This window comes from Aotus nancymaae, unplaced genomic scaffold (assembly GCF_030222135.1).
Source record: "Aotus nancymaae isolate 86718 unplaced genomic scaffold, 86718_ANA_hifiasm-v0.15.2.pri h1tg000014l, whole genome shotgun sequence".
In the NCBI taxonomy this organism is placed as follows: Eukaryota; Metazoa; Chordata; class Mammalia; order Primates; family Aotidae; genus Aotus; species Aotus nancymaae.
Window position 1 is genome coordinate 89,547,921 of NW_026988425.1, and position 13,725 is coordinate 89,561,645.

At 43.8% G+C, this 13,725-nt stretch overlaps 1 protein-coding gene across 1 annotated transcript; it reads left to right on the forward strand.

Annotated features, from left to right (window-relative positions):
• Positions 1 to 12,309: 12,309 nt before the first annotated feature.
• On the forward strand, positions 12,310 to 13,356 carry LOC105718960 (cAMP-dependent protein kinase catalytic subunit gamma). Its single transcript, XM_012454815.3, has one exon. The coding sequence runs from the start codon at positions 12,325 to 12,327 to the stop codon at positions 13,354 to 13,356; it is 1,032 nt and encodes a 343-aa protein (XP_012310238.2). The 5' UTR covers positions 12,310 to 12,324.
• The last annotated feature ends 369 nt before the right edge of the window (positions 13,357 to 13,725 follow it).

Genomic DNA, 13,725 nt, shown 5'->3' on the forward strand with positions numbered 1-13,725 from the left:
GGCCTTCAGCAAATCACCTCCCCTGTCGGGCTTAGTTCTCTCATCTCTAAAATGGAAATGAAATAGGTTTTGAGGTGTAAATGAGACGGAGACTGGGAAATGGCGTCACACATTGCCTGACCCACCAGGAGCACTCCCCCTGCTCTGGGAGCACAGGAGAACCAGAGAGGGAATCACCCACCCTCTGCCAACCCGTATCAGTCGGCATCAAATTGTTCTTTAAGCAGTACTTTTCTTTAATCAGGCTATTCTTCACTGGGGCTGTTTTAATTAAGGGTCTGCTGTCAACACAAAACATATGTTCTGAAGTCTCGCTTTGGTTACTAATGATGCCCGGGATGATTAAGTCTGGAAGGAATTTCCAGCTCCGGCTTGCTTGGCCTTTTCTCCCTACCCCCAGTCCCTCAAGCCCCCGTTTCACTCACATCTCAGCTTTCACCCACTTACACTCAGCCCTTGGCGCTGTTACCCTTTTGGAAACTGACCTAGAAAAGCAATCTGTTCCAATCAATGTGCATAGTACGATATCCTAAAACATGCTTCTGACCATCTCTTGTTCCTGCTGATAATCAATCTATTGAGATCCAGGCTAATAATTTGTTATTTTTTCAAACTACATGATTCAATAAAAGTTACATACACACACACCACATATACCATATATATGTATATACACACACTGACATATACTCATACGTGTATACACACACCACATATACTTTATATGTGTATACACATACACCTCATATACTACTTATACGTATACACAACACATACACGGTATATGTATACACATACCACATACACTATATATACTATATGTGCATATACACACACACTGTATATACTATATATGCATACATGCATACCCCATATGCATACCCCATATATGTGTATACACACACCATATATACTATATATGTATACACACACATCACATCTATACATGTATACACACACACCACATATGTATGTATACACACATACCACATATACTATATGTGTATACACACACAATATATATACTATATATGTGAACATATATATTTGTATACACACACTACATATACTATACGTATGTACACACAAATGGTGAACTGAAGAAGGGGCAGAGTGATTGCCTATTGGCTGAGCTCAGTTTCTTCTCAATTGTCCCAGGTGTGGCCGGCAGTCTCCTATACTGGTCCCCATTTATGTGTATTTGTATTCTGTAATCCCCTTCCCTTGAGTGTGGGCTGAACCAGGTGACTTGTTTCTAACCAGTAGAATGCAGCAAAAATGATGATGTCATTTCCAAGATTCGGTTATAAGAGACCCTGCCTTCTGTCTCCCTGGGACTGTCTCCTGCCCTCTTGACCGTGTGCTCTGATAAAGCCAGCTGTCTTGTGGAGGGGCCTGCCTGGCCATACACTAATAGGTCCTGCAGCCTAATAGCTGCTTAAAAGCCTGAAAGTGAGTCCACTCCAGTTAAGCCTTGAGACAACCCCAGCTGTAGCTGACACGTTGATTGCAGCCGAGTAAGACACCGTGAGTTGGAGGACTGAGGAGCTGCGCCGGTTCCTGCCCACAGAAACTGGGAGATAGTAAATGTGTGCTGGGTTAGGCTGCTAAGTGTGTGGTCATTTGTTGTGCAGCTCACATAACTAATACCCCTAAGCATTTCAGTCTGGTCTCAAATTTATGAACTCCTGAGATTATGTGCCTGGTAAGTGGAATAAGACAGACTCTTGTGAAGATGCAGTTGGTGCCTAGCTCAGAGCACTGCTGCATGAGATGAAATAGCATTTGCTCAGTGACAGCCCAGGCTTGGCTTATAGCAGGTTTCACATAAGCATTAGCTGTTTTTACCTATTCCTCAAGGCCTAGCTTTTCAATCCCCCTCTCTGGAGACGTTACTCAGTCCCTGTGCCTCTCTCACGAGAGAGAACTCATCACTCACTGTACCAGGAACTCACACTGCACCTACTGGAACCTTGCCACTGTATGCTACAGTCTTTTTATTTTATGCGAAGCCCCTTCTCTCCACTATGCTGTGAAATTCATCCTTGTGTCTATAGCACCTAGCAAAAGTCCTCACAGGAAGTCAACTTTTAAAAATCACCTCTTCTATCTTTCCATTCCAGGCAAATATGGTACCATGTTGTGACGTCTGGAGGTGCAAATGAAAGAGCCTTTCTGAAGACTTTGTTGCCTTCAAAGGTAGGGAGAACCATCTCAACCATCACTTGGATGATTTAAGCGCGAATAAAACTCACTATTGAGGGAAATAGCAGGAGTTCAGAAACTCATGTAGAAGAAGTGGGACTTTGATTGCGAAATTCTTTGGTCCTCAAAGGCCAGGAATGTTAAATTTCCTCTTCATTTCACTCATGAAGGGATGGGAGTAGGAGTCGGGAGCTCTTGGAGATAGTCTAGCGCTGGTAGGTACTGGTAGGTTCATTGTACAGATGAGGAAATGGAGGCAATTAAAGAAAAACCAGGTCAGCCACATAGCCAAGTGTAGGGCTAAGAGTGACTTTATCTGAAATGCTCATTTGCCTGACGAACCCTGACTCTGGAAATGCCTCTAAAATGTCTAGTTGATGTATTACTTTTTACGTGGGACACCTATTCATTGTAGGTTTCCTCCAAAACAACCTTGGTGCTCTGGCAGAAATCACAGGCTGTGATGCCTGCAGCATTCTCTCAGCCACCTACACATTCCTCCCAGAGCACATACACTTTTGCCCCAAAATATAGGCCATGGGTCTGCGGGGTGGCAGTGCAGAGATCCACCTGTCCTTCAGCTGCCCAAGACCATACCTCTGCCTGTAAGCTCCCCTTAATAAATCACCCCAAGCCAGCAAACTGAATTTGTCTGCCTTTCTTTGGTTTCTCGGCCCCTTTGGAGTTTGGGGGTCATTTTGGATACAACACCCTTTCATGAAACAGTGTGGGAAAGAGGGGGTAGAGCTGGGACTCCACCTTGAGCCTGTTTGTTGCAGGAGGTCACGCTCCTAGAGTCGCTGTATCCTTAAAGGTACCCTGCAGTTCTGGCTGGATGAATCTGCAAACTAGAAGGCCACTCATTTAAGAGAAATACCAGGCTTCCCTTCTCCTCCCCTGAGCCAAAGAGGAGGAAGAGCAACAGGTATGTCTCCTTAAGGCTCCTTCCTTGTTCCTCCCATCCAAAATTTTATTTGTTTATTTTCTGCCTTTTTTAAAATTATAAGTCATGAATGTTCATAGAAACAACCCAGGCATTTTTAAAATTGTTATTTTATTTATTTATTTATTGAGACAGGGTCTCCCTCTGTCACTCAGGTGGGAGCGCAGTGGCACAATCACAGCTTATTGTAGCTTTGACCTCCCAGGTTCAAGTGATCCTCCTACCTCATTTAAAATTTTTTTTGTAGAAATAAGATCTCACTCTGTTGCCCAGGCTTGTCTCGAATTCCTGGGCTTAAGTGATACTCCCACCTTGGCCTCCCAAACTGCTGAGTTTACAGGCGTGAGCCACCACACCCAGCCAACCCATGCATTTTTAAGAACACAAAACCACAAGAGTTTTACATGTGCACAGAAGAAAAAGTCTGTTTTGTTGACCAATGTGTACACAATGCTTAGTTTGAAAGAAATTAGGTAATTAATACATATTAATTTAAGACACAAGTTATTGCCACGGGGCTAGATTATGGGAGGCATTAATTTTTATTTTATACACTTCTGTATTGTGACGGTTAATCGTATGTGTCCATTTGAGTGGGCTAAGGGACTTCCAACGAGCTGGTAAAACATGACTTTTGGGTGTGTTTGTGAAGATGTTTCTGGAAGAAATTAGCACCTGAATCAGTAGACCAGGTAAAGAAGATCTGCCCTTGCCAGTATAGAAGGGCATTGCCCAATTCACTGATGGCCCAAATAGAACAAAAAGGCAGAGGAAGGGCAAATTCACTCTCCGCCCTTGAGCTGGGATATCCATCTTCTCCTGCCCTTGGACAGGCCTTTGGCATTGGACTGGGAGTTACACTACTGGGCTTCCTGGTGCCCAGGCCTTTGGAAATAGACTAAATTACAGCACCAGTTTTCACGGTTCTCCAGCTCACAAATGGCATTTTGTGGGATAATACGCTTTGGCTCTATGTCACCACCCAAATGTCACCTTGAATTGTAGTTCCCACAATCCCCACATGTCATGGGAGGGGCCCCGGGGAAATAATTTAATCATGGGAGTGGTTCCCTCATGCTGTTCTTGTGATAGCAAGTGAATTCTCATGAGAGCTGATTTTTTTTGTTTGTTTGTTTGTTTTTTGTTTTTGTTTTTGTTTTTGTTTTGAGATGCGAGTCTCGCTCTGTCGCCAGGCTGGAATGCAGTGGCGTGATCTTGGTTTACTGCAACCTCCGCCTCACAGGCTCAAGTGATCCTCATGCTTCAGCCTCCCAAGTGCCTAGGTCTGCAGGTGCACACCACCACACCCAGCTAATTCTTGTACTTTTAGTAAAGACGGGGTTTCACCATGTTGGCCAGGATGGTCTCGGTCTCTTGACTTTGTGATCTGCCCACCTTAGCCTCCCAAAGTGCTGGGATTACAAGTGTGAGCCAACATGCCCAGCCGATCTGATGGTTTTATAAAGAGCTTTCTCCCCCTTTGGCTCAGCACTTCCCTCTCCTGCCGCCATGAGAAAAAGGACATGTTTGCTTCCCCTTCCTCCATGATTGTAAGTTTCCTGAAGCCTCCTAGTCACGTAGAACTATGAGTCAATTAAACCTCTTTCCTTCATAAATTACCCAGTCTTGGGCAGTTCTTTATAGCAGCGTGAGAACGGACTAATACATGTGACTTCTTGGCCTCTGTAATCACATGAGCCAATTCCCATAATAAATCACCTCATATCTATCATCTGTTTATCGATCCACCCATCCTATTGATTTTGCTGCTCTAGAAAGCCCTGATTAACATATGTATTATTCAAAATTTTAAATAATCATCTGTGTATGGTTTTAAACACAATAACTCATTGTTATACTTTAGCTGTAAAAATACAGAAGGTATGGAGTGATTTTAAAAAAATTAGAAAACAAAGTTGGCCTGTGTCTTAGTTTCCCAGGGCACTGCAACAAAGTGCCATAAACTGGGCAGCTCGAACCACAGAAACTAATTGTCTCAGAGTTCTGGAGGCCAGAAGTCTGAAACCAAGATGCTGGTATGGCCACACACCCTCTGGAATCTGTGGGGTAACCTTTACTTGCCTCTCCTAGCTTCTGATGGTTTGTCGGCAGTTTTTGGTGTTTTTAGCCTGCAGTTACATAACTCCAGTTTCTGCCCTCATGACAGCCTCCCTCCTGTGTCTGTGTCTTCCCGTGACTGCTCTGTCCTCCTATAAAGAACACCAATCATATTGGATTAGGGCCCATCCTAATGACCTCATCTTAACTTGATTACCTGTGTAAAAACCCAGGCTCTGAAGCCCAGAGACAAAAGGATCATACCCAAGTCCATGGTGAGCTTGGATTTAAGCCAGGAATTCCTTTAAACTTTCAGCATGTGTCTAGTTGGGAAGAAATAACTGGAGATACAGTAGTTCCCCCTCATCCACAGCAGACACATTCCAAAACCCCTAATGGATGCTTGAAACCTTGGATGGTGCCTGTCTTGGTTCATTTGCTGTTACTCGAATACCATAGACTGGGGAATTCATGAAGAACAGAAGTTGATTTGGCTCATGCTTCTGGTTGCTGGAAAGTCCAAAAGCATGGTGCAGGCATCTGGCAAGGATCACCTCATAGCAGGAAGCATCATATGGCAAGTGAGTGCATGAGACTGAGACAAAGGGCTGAACTCCTTTGGTAACTAACCTACTCCTGAGATAATGGCAATCTATTTATGAGGGATCCCTTGTCCTGATATAATCACTTCTCATTCTTTCCCTTTTTGTGGAGAACAGAATCTTGCTACGTTGCCCAGGCAAGCCTCCAACTTCCGGGCTCAAGCTGACCTCTCACCTCTGCCTCCCTAAGTGTTGGGATTATAAGCATAAGCCACCACACCTGGCTTCTTTCCAACTGTTTTTTTTTTTTTCTAATCACTTCTTTAAGACCCATCCTCTTAATACTGCATTGATGGCAAATACATTTTTTAAAATTATTTTATTTATTATTTTCTAATTTAATTTTAATTTTAATCTTTTTTAGAGACAAGGCTTTGCTCTTCCCCCCAGGCTGGAATGCAGGGGTGTGATCATAGCTCACTGCAGCCTCAAACTCCTGGGGCTCGATTGAGCCTCCTGACTCAGTCTCCTGAGTGACTAGGGCTACAGGCATGAGTCACCATGCCTGCCTAATTTTTACATTTTTTTTTTTTTTTGTAGAGGGGGGTCTTACTATACTGCCCAGGCTGGCCATGAACTCCTGGCCTCAAGCAATCCTCCTGCCTCAGCCTCCTAAAGCAATGGGATTGGAGGTGTGAGCCACCATGCCCAGCCATGGCAATTATATTTTGACATAAATTTAGTGGAAATATTCAAATCACAGCAGTAACAAACCTTACATATACAGTACTATATATAGATTTCTCTATATACTTCTGTATATAATACATATTTCTTATACATATGTACCTATGATAAAGTTTATTTATAAATCAGGTAAGAGATTAACAATAATAATAATTATAACAATGTACTGTCATAAAAGTATGTGAATGTGGTCTCTTTCCTCTTACACTATCTCATCAAACTGTACTCATCTATTTTTAGATTGTGGTTGACCAGTGATAAGTCCCTGAAACCGTAGGGCACAAAACTACTGGAAGCGAAACCACGGTTAAGCAGGGATACGGCCCATTGCCATAGCGGGGTGAATGGGTTTTCAGGGTGTGGGTCTAAATTCCATGCTCACTGCTTCTTAGCTATATGACACTGGGCCAGCCCGGCCTCCCCTACGAGTCTCTGTTTTCTTGTGTTTAACATGTGGGTAATAGCACCCCTATTGCCAGGTTATTTTGCAGCTCAAGGCAGTCTGTGTAGCTGGCACATTATAAGCACTGAATAAATGGTAACTATGATTATTGTCATTATTGTGATTATTATATTTATGGTCTTAACAAAAGACAAATTTAAATCAATGAAAAAAGTTTACTCTAACATTCTTTTTTGGGAGTGGCTGAACTCATAATCAGGGACTATATGAAACTAACTTTTCTTGACATTGTTCGAAAAATCAAGCATTCCTATGAAAGCCAGGAGAGCTAGTTTGGTTAACCCCTATCAGGCAGAGATGTCTGGCTGGTGACAGCCATTCTTGAGTAATAGGCAATAAATATCACTTCCTTCTAGAGAGTGTTCAGAGAGCTCCTAGGCCTCATGCATTTTGAAAAGCAGTGTCCTTTACGTAATCAGCTGCGAAAAAACATATTCCAAAGAGAAATATACACCCCAGTAGTTACAGGGAAATTTTGCAATGCTGTCTTCTGAGAACAAATAAAGAGACAGATCTGAACCTGTGGGCCATGCCACTTTGTTTGATGTGTTCAGATTTCATGTGACAAGAGGGAATAACTTCTAACGAAGTTACTTCTAACAAAGCGTAAGTAACATGACCAGGAAACCTCAAATCCCTCTCCTGAGGTGTCCCAGAGGACTCAGAAAAAGTTAAAAGCAAGCTGTGTTCTTCGTATGAAAACATTCATTTAATTGCCTCTGCAATTAATTAGTTCTGTTCTTGCCAAATTGCAGTCAGACAAATGCCCACAGCAGAATCTCCCCTCCCTGGCCTTGTTAGGTGCTTGGAGGAGGGAGGTTGCCCTGACAGCAAATGCACCCTTCATTGTTAGTTTCAGTGGCCATGTTGAGTGTTTTTTATTGGTTTGTTTTTCTGTTTTTAGGAATATGGATGAGGCTGTCAATTTAGAAAGAAAAAGTCAGGCTCTAGCACTCTGATTGGCTGTTGCTGCCCAAGCTGGCTGTTCGGTTTCAGAGCTGACTCTTTCTGCTTTCTTAGATGATTCATTCACAGGAAGCTTAGTTACATAATAGTAAGTTTCTTAAACAGACGTCATCCCATTTAGCAAGTGATGGAGAGGCTCAGGCTGGCCTTAGGTGCAGTCTCAATAGGCAATTGCTACTTGGGAGGACTTAAGAGGGTCAGGGCCTTTATCCACTCTTCTCTCACCCGACTCATACCACCCCAGCAAGAAAGTTTTTTTTTTTTTTTTTTTTTTTAAATTAACTTGATCAACATGGGAGCAAGGACCCATTTTTGGGTTTTCAGTTCTTTGGTTTAAGAAATCTCTCTAGGTACAAAAGAACTAAGGAGAGAGACCTCTGTTCCTGTCACCCTCTTTGACTGTTCATTTCTTTGCTTTTCCTCCTCAAGGCCTCCCCACTTGGGGAATTTGGTTTCCTATCCTGCTGGCTTTCAGTCTAGTGCACATTAAGGAATAGCCAGAGGAGGCCCAAGTAGTCTTCTGTCTTCCTCAAGCTGGTCATCCAAGTGTCTGGCGATAACTCTTGCTTCTCTGGTTCCCAGGACTGGGTTTCAGCTCCAGGTCCCTCTACACAGTTGGAATTTTCAAACTAGTCTCTTTGTTTGCAGAAGTATGGGCTACAGGATGGCTACCAAAGGGTTTTCCTCAAACGTCACCATCCCTGTCTTCATCATTTCCATCACAATGAACGTTCATCACTTATTTTGTACTAGGTACTATAACACTCGCATTATGTAGACAATTATATTCAATACTCATAGCAATCATGTGCAAGAGATGCTTTCTCTTTCCTCATTTTGAAGATGAGAAAACAGAGGCTCAGAGAGGTTGCGTTACACGTCCAAAATCACACAGCGAGTAGGTGGTGAAGCTGACGTGTAAAGCCATGCTTTCTGACTCTAGAACCTTTACCCCTCCGATATAATTTTTGTATATTTTTCCACCTTGCTCTCCTATTCAAAGATCCCTGGATGGGCCTGTCACCTCCAGGATAAAGGGGCAGCTCCCCATACAAGCTGCATGCTCCACCCAGGACAGGGCTAGTCCTCATGACCTCCCTGGCTTTTCATGTTCTGCCTACCCAGCGTGCTGGTCATTTCCTCTGAAACATTATTTTCTGAATCTCCCACAAGTCATTTGAAACATCCTTTCTCACACGTGGACTCAGGGAGAGGAGTATCACACACTGGAGGCAGTTGAGGGGGGTTAGGGGAGGGACAGCGGGGGGTGGGAAGGATGGGGACAGATAACATGGGGAGAAATGCTGGATATAGTATGCACCTATGCAACAATCCTGCATGACCTGCACATGTACCCCAGAACCTAAAGTAAAATAAAAAAAAAAAAAAAGAAACATCCTCTCTCTTCCTGGAACTCTTCCAACCTCAGATCCCACCCTAGATTTCATAAAAGCCAAGTTTATTAAACAGGACATATAATCAAGATTCTAATGGGAGGCACCTCTAGATTTTTTTAAGTTAAATTTTAAGGTTTTTTCAAATAAATATATCCAACTATTTTTGTCTCTTAAAAGAGAAATATTGCTAAAAGACAATATTAATCAGCAGCCTTGCTCCACATGAATCTTTTCCTCAGAAGCAATTACTTTCATCTTTACAAGCCGTTTCTTCTGATTTTGAAAACATTTTATAAAACAGGCTTATCCAGCTACCTCTTGATTCTCCAATTTTAACCAATTTTTCTTGATTTTCTATTGTTATGTGTTAAGATTTTAGCTCTTACATACTCCCACTTCCTTCAGCATCCTGAAATAGATCTATCACAATGTTTGGTTAAATTCACCTTCAATGTTTATATGATTGTGACTGTAGTATATATTTTGTTATCTGCATTTTCAGAGTGTTAATTTAAAAATCATTGCTCAGCCCAATGGCATGAATTCTTTCCCCCATGTTTTCTTCTAGTAGTTTTATAGTTTGTGGTCTTACATTTAAGTCTCACATTCATTCCAAGTTGATTTTTGTATATGGAGAAAGATAGGAGTCCAGCTCTCTTCTTCTGCATGTGAATATTCAATTTTTCCAGTACCATTTGTTGACGATACTGTTATTTTCCCAATGCATGTTCTTGTCACCTTTGTAGAAAATCAGTTGGCTTTAAATTCATAGATTTATTTCTGGGATATCTATCTCTTCCATTCATCTATGAGTCTGCTTTTATGCCAATACCGTGTTATTTTGGTTATTCTAGTTTTGCTGTATATTTTGAGGTCAGGTATTATGATGCCTCTAGCTTTGGTTTTTGTTTGTTTTATTTTTTTGATCAAGATTCCTTTGGCTATTCTGGATCTTTTGTGGTTCCTCACAAATTTCAAGATTTTTTTCTTTCTGCGAATAATGTCATTAATATTCTGGTGGACATTGTATAGAATCTCCAGAATGCTTTGGGTATTAATAACATTTTAACAGTATCAATTTTTCCAGTTCGTGAACACAGAAATCTTTCCATTTGTTTGTGTTCTCTTCAACTTTTTTCTTCAGTATTTTATGGGTTTTAATGTAGAGATCTCTCACCTCCTAGGTTAAATTTCTCTTTAGATGTCTTATTATTTCCTAGCAATTATAGATGGAATTGTTTTCTCGATTACTTTTTCAGATAGTTCACTATTTGCATATAAAAATGCAATGGATTTTTGCGCACTGATTTTTATCCTGAAAACTTTACTTAGTTTATTAGTTCTAAAAGGTTTTTTTTTTTTTGAGTCTTTAGGGTTTTCTATAAACATGATCGTGCCACCTGCAAACAAGGACGGTTGAACTTTCTCCTTTTCCAATTTGGATGCCTTTGATTTCTTTCTCTTAATTAGCCTGATTGCTCAGACTAGGATTTCCAGTAGTATGTTCAATAGAAGTGGTGAAAGGAGCCTTCTTTGTCTTATTCCAGACCTTAGAAAAAAAAATTTCAACTTTTTCTGTTCAGTATGATGTTGAACTATAGTTTCTATACTTAATTTGTTGAGAATATTTATCATGAAGAGATGTTACATTTTCTCAGATGTTTTTCCTGCCTTTTCTGAAACATTCGTATGATTTTTTCATTCTGTTAATGTGATGTGTCATGTTTACTGATTTACATGTTTAACCATCTTGCATTTCTGAGATGAATCTTACTTGATCACAGTGGATGATCTTTTCAGTTTGCAGTTGAATTTAGTTTGCTATTATTTTGTTGAGTATTTTTGCATCTATGTGCATCAGGAATATTGGATGACTGGTGCTGTGGCTCACAAATGTAATACCAGCACTCTGGGAGGCTGAGACAGGAGGATTGCTTGAGTGCGGAAGCTCAAAACCAGTATGATTGTATAGGGAGACCCCTACTTCTGCAAAATAATAATAATAATAATAATAATAATAAAGTAAAGAAAGTAAAATAATAAAGTAAATAAAGAAATAGATTCACACGCTAAGTCCCCTTTAGAGTTGCTTCTCTCACTTGCATAATGACTTTTCGATTTATCCATATTGTCGAGGGCAGCTGGGTGATCTTGGCTCATGGAAGCCTCGCCCTCCCAGGTTCAAGAAATCCTCCCACCTCGAGTGTAAATTAGTTCAACCGTTGTGGAAGACAGTGTGGCGATTCCTCAAGGACCTAGAAATAGAGATTCCATTTGACCCAGCAATGCCATTACTGGGTATATATCCAAAAGATTATAAATCGTTCTACGATAAGGACACATGCACACGAATGTTCATAGCAGCACAGTTTACAATAGCAAAGACCTGGAACCAACCCAAATGCCCATCAATGATAGACTGGACAGGGAAAATGTGGCACATATACACCACGGAATATTATGTAGCCATCAAAAACGATGAGTTCGCATCCTTTGTAGGGACATGGATGAAGCTGGAAACCATCATTCTCAGCAAACTGACACAAGAACACAAAATCAAACACCGCATGTTCTCACTCATAGGCGGCTGTTGAACAATGAGAACACATGGACACAGGGAGGGGAGCATCACACACTGGGGTCTGTTGGAGGGAAACAGGGGAGGGACAGCCGGGGGTGGGGAGTTGGGGAGAGAGAGCATGGGGAGAAATGCCAGATATAGGTGAAGGGGAGGAAGGCAGCAAATCATATTGCCACGAATGCACCTATGCAACAATCTTGCATGTTCTTCACATGTACCCCAAAACCTAAAATGCAATAATAATAATAAAAGCAGTGAGAAATCCTCCCACCTCAGCTTCCCATTAGCTGGGACTGTAAGCCGGGGCCCGGGGTGCGGGGGGGTGGGTGGGGGGTCGCGGCGCCGCAGCCGACGCAGCCAGCTCCAGGGGGCGCCACCGCCGCCGTGGCCGCGAGACCCCCGCCCCGGCCGCCACAACCGCCATGGGCAAAGCCCCCGCCAAGAAAGACACCGAACAGGAGCACGTGGAAGAGTTCCTAGCCAGAGCCAAAGAAGATTTCCTCTACAGATGGGAACGCCCCGTTCTGAACACCGCCAGCTTGGATCAGTTTGAACTGCTCAAGACGCTGGGCGCCGGCTCCTTCGGGCGGGCGGTGCTGGTGAGGCCCCGGGAGAGCGGCGGCCACTGCGCCATGAAGATCCTCAACAAGGAGAAGGCGGTGAAGCTGAAGCAGGTCGAGCACGTCCTGAACGAGAAGCGCATCCTGCAGGCGATCGACTTTCCGTTCCTCGTCAAGCTCCAGTTCTCCTTCAGGGACAACTCCAACCTGTACCTGGTGATGGAGTACGTGTCGAGTGGGGAGATGTTCTCCCACCTACGGCGCGTCGGAAGGTTCGGAGAGCCCCGTGCCTGTTTCTACGCCGTCCAGTACCTGCACTCGCTCGACCTCTTCCACCGCGACCTGAAGCCCGAGAACCTCCTCATCCACCAGCAGGGCTACCTGCAGGTGACGGACTTCGGTTTCGCCAAGCGCGTGAGGGGCCGCGCTTGGACCCTGTGCGGGACCCCCGAGTACCTGGCCCCCGAGATCATCCTGAGCAAGGGCTACAACAAGGCCGTGGACTGGTGGGCCCTGGGGGTGCTCACCTACGAGATGGCCGTGGGCTTCCCGCCCTTCTACGCCGACCAGCCGATCCAGATCTACGAGAAGATCGTCTCTGGGAAGATGCGGTTCCCCTCCCACGTGAGCTCTGACCTCAAGGACCTGCTGCGGAGCCTGCTGCAGGTGGACCTCACCAAGCGCTTCGGGAACCTCCGGAATGGGGTCGGCGACATCAAGAACCACAAGTGGTTCGCCACAACCAACTGGATCGCCATCTATGAGAAGGTGGAAGCTCCCTTCATCCCGAAGTTCGCAGGCCCTGGGGATGCCAGTAACTTCGACAACTACGAGGAGGAAGAGATCCGGATCTCCATCAACGAGAAGTGTGCCAAAGAGTTTTCTGAGTTTTAGGGGTGTGCTTGTGCCCCTGTGGGTTTTCTTTCCTTTCTTTTTTTTTTTTCTCTTTGGTAGGTGGGTGGGGGGTGGGTGGGTGGAAGGGTTGGACTGAACAGCCAGAGGGCCTCAGAGTTCCTTGCATCTAGTTTCACCCCCCACCCCACCCTCCAGGGCTGGGGTAGCAGGAAGCCCAGATATTTAGAGGGACAGAAACACCAGCTGCTCCCTCACCCCCTATGCCTTCCTGGGCCCTCTGCGCTTCTCCCTTCCTCCTCCCGCAGAGTCCCCCTTGCCCCAGCCCACTTCTACCTGAGTTTCTCAGCTCTATTCAGGCCAGGTCTTGGTGTATCCAGGAACAGGGTGTGGAAAGAGGGGCTCAAACTT

What these genes read in the sequence shown, in the direction of transcription:
- LOC105718960 (XM_012454815.3), top strand. Translation starts at nt 12,325, where the DNA reads ATGGGCAAAGCCCCCGCCAAGAAAGACACCGAACAGGAGCACGTGGAA.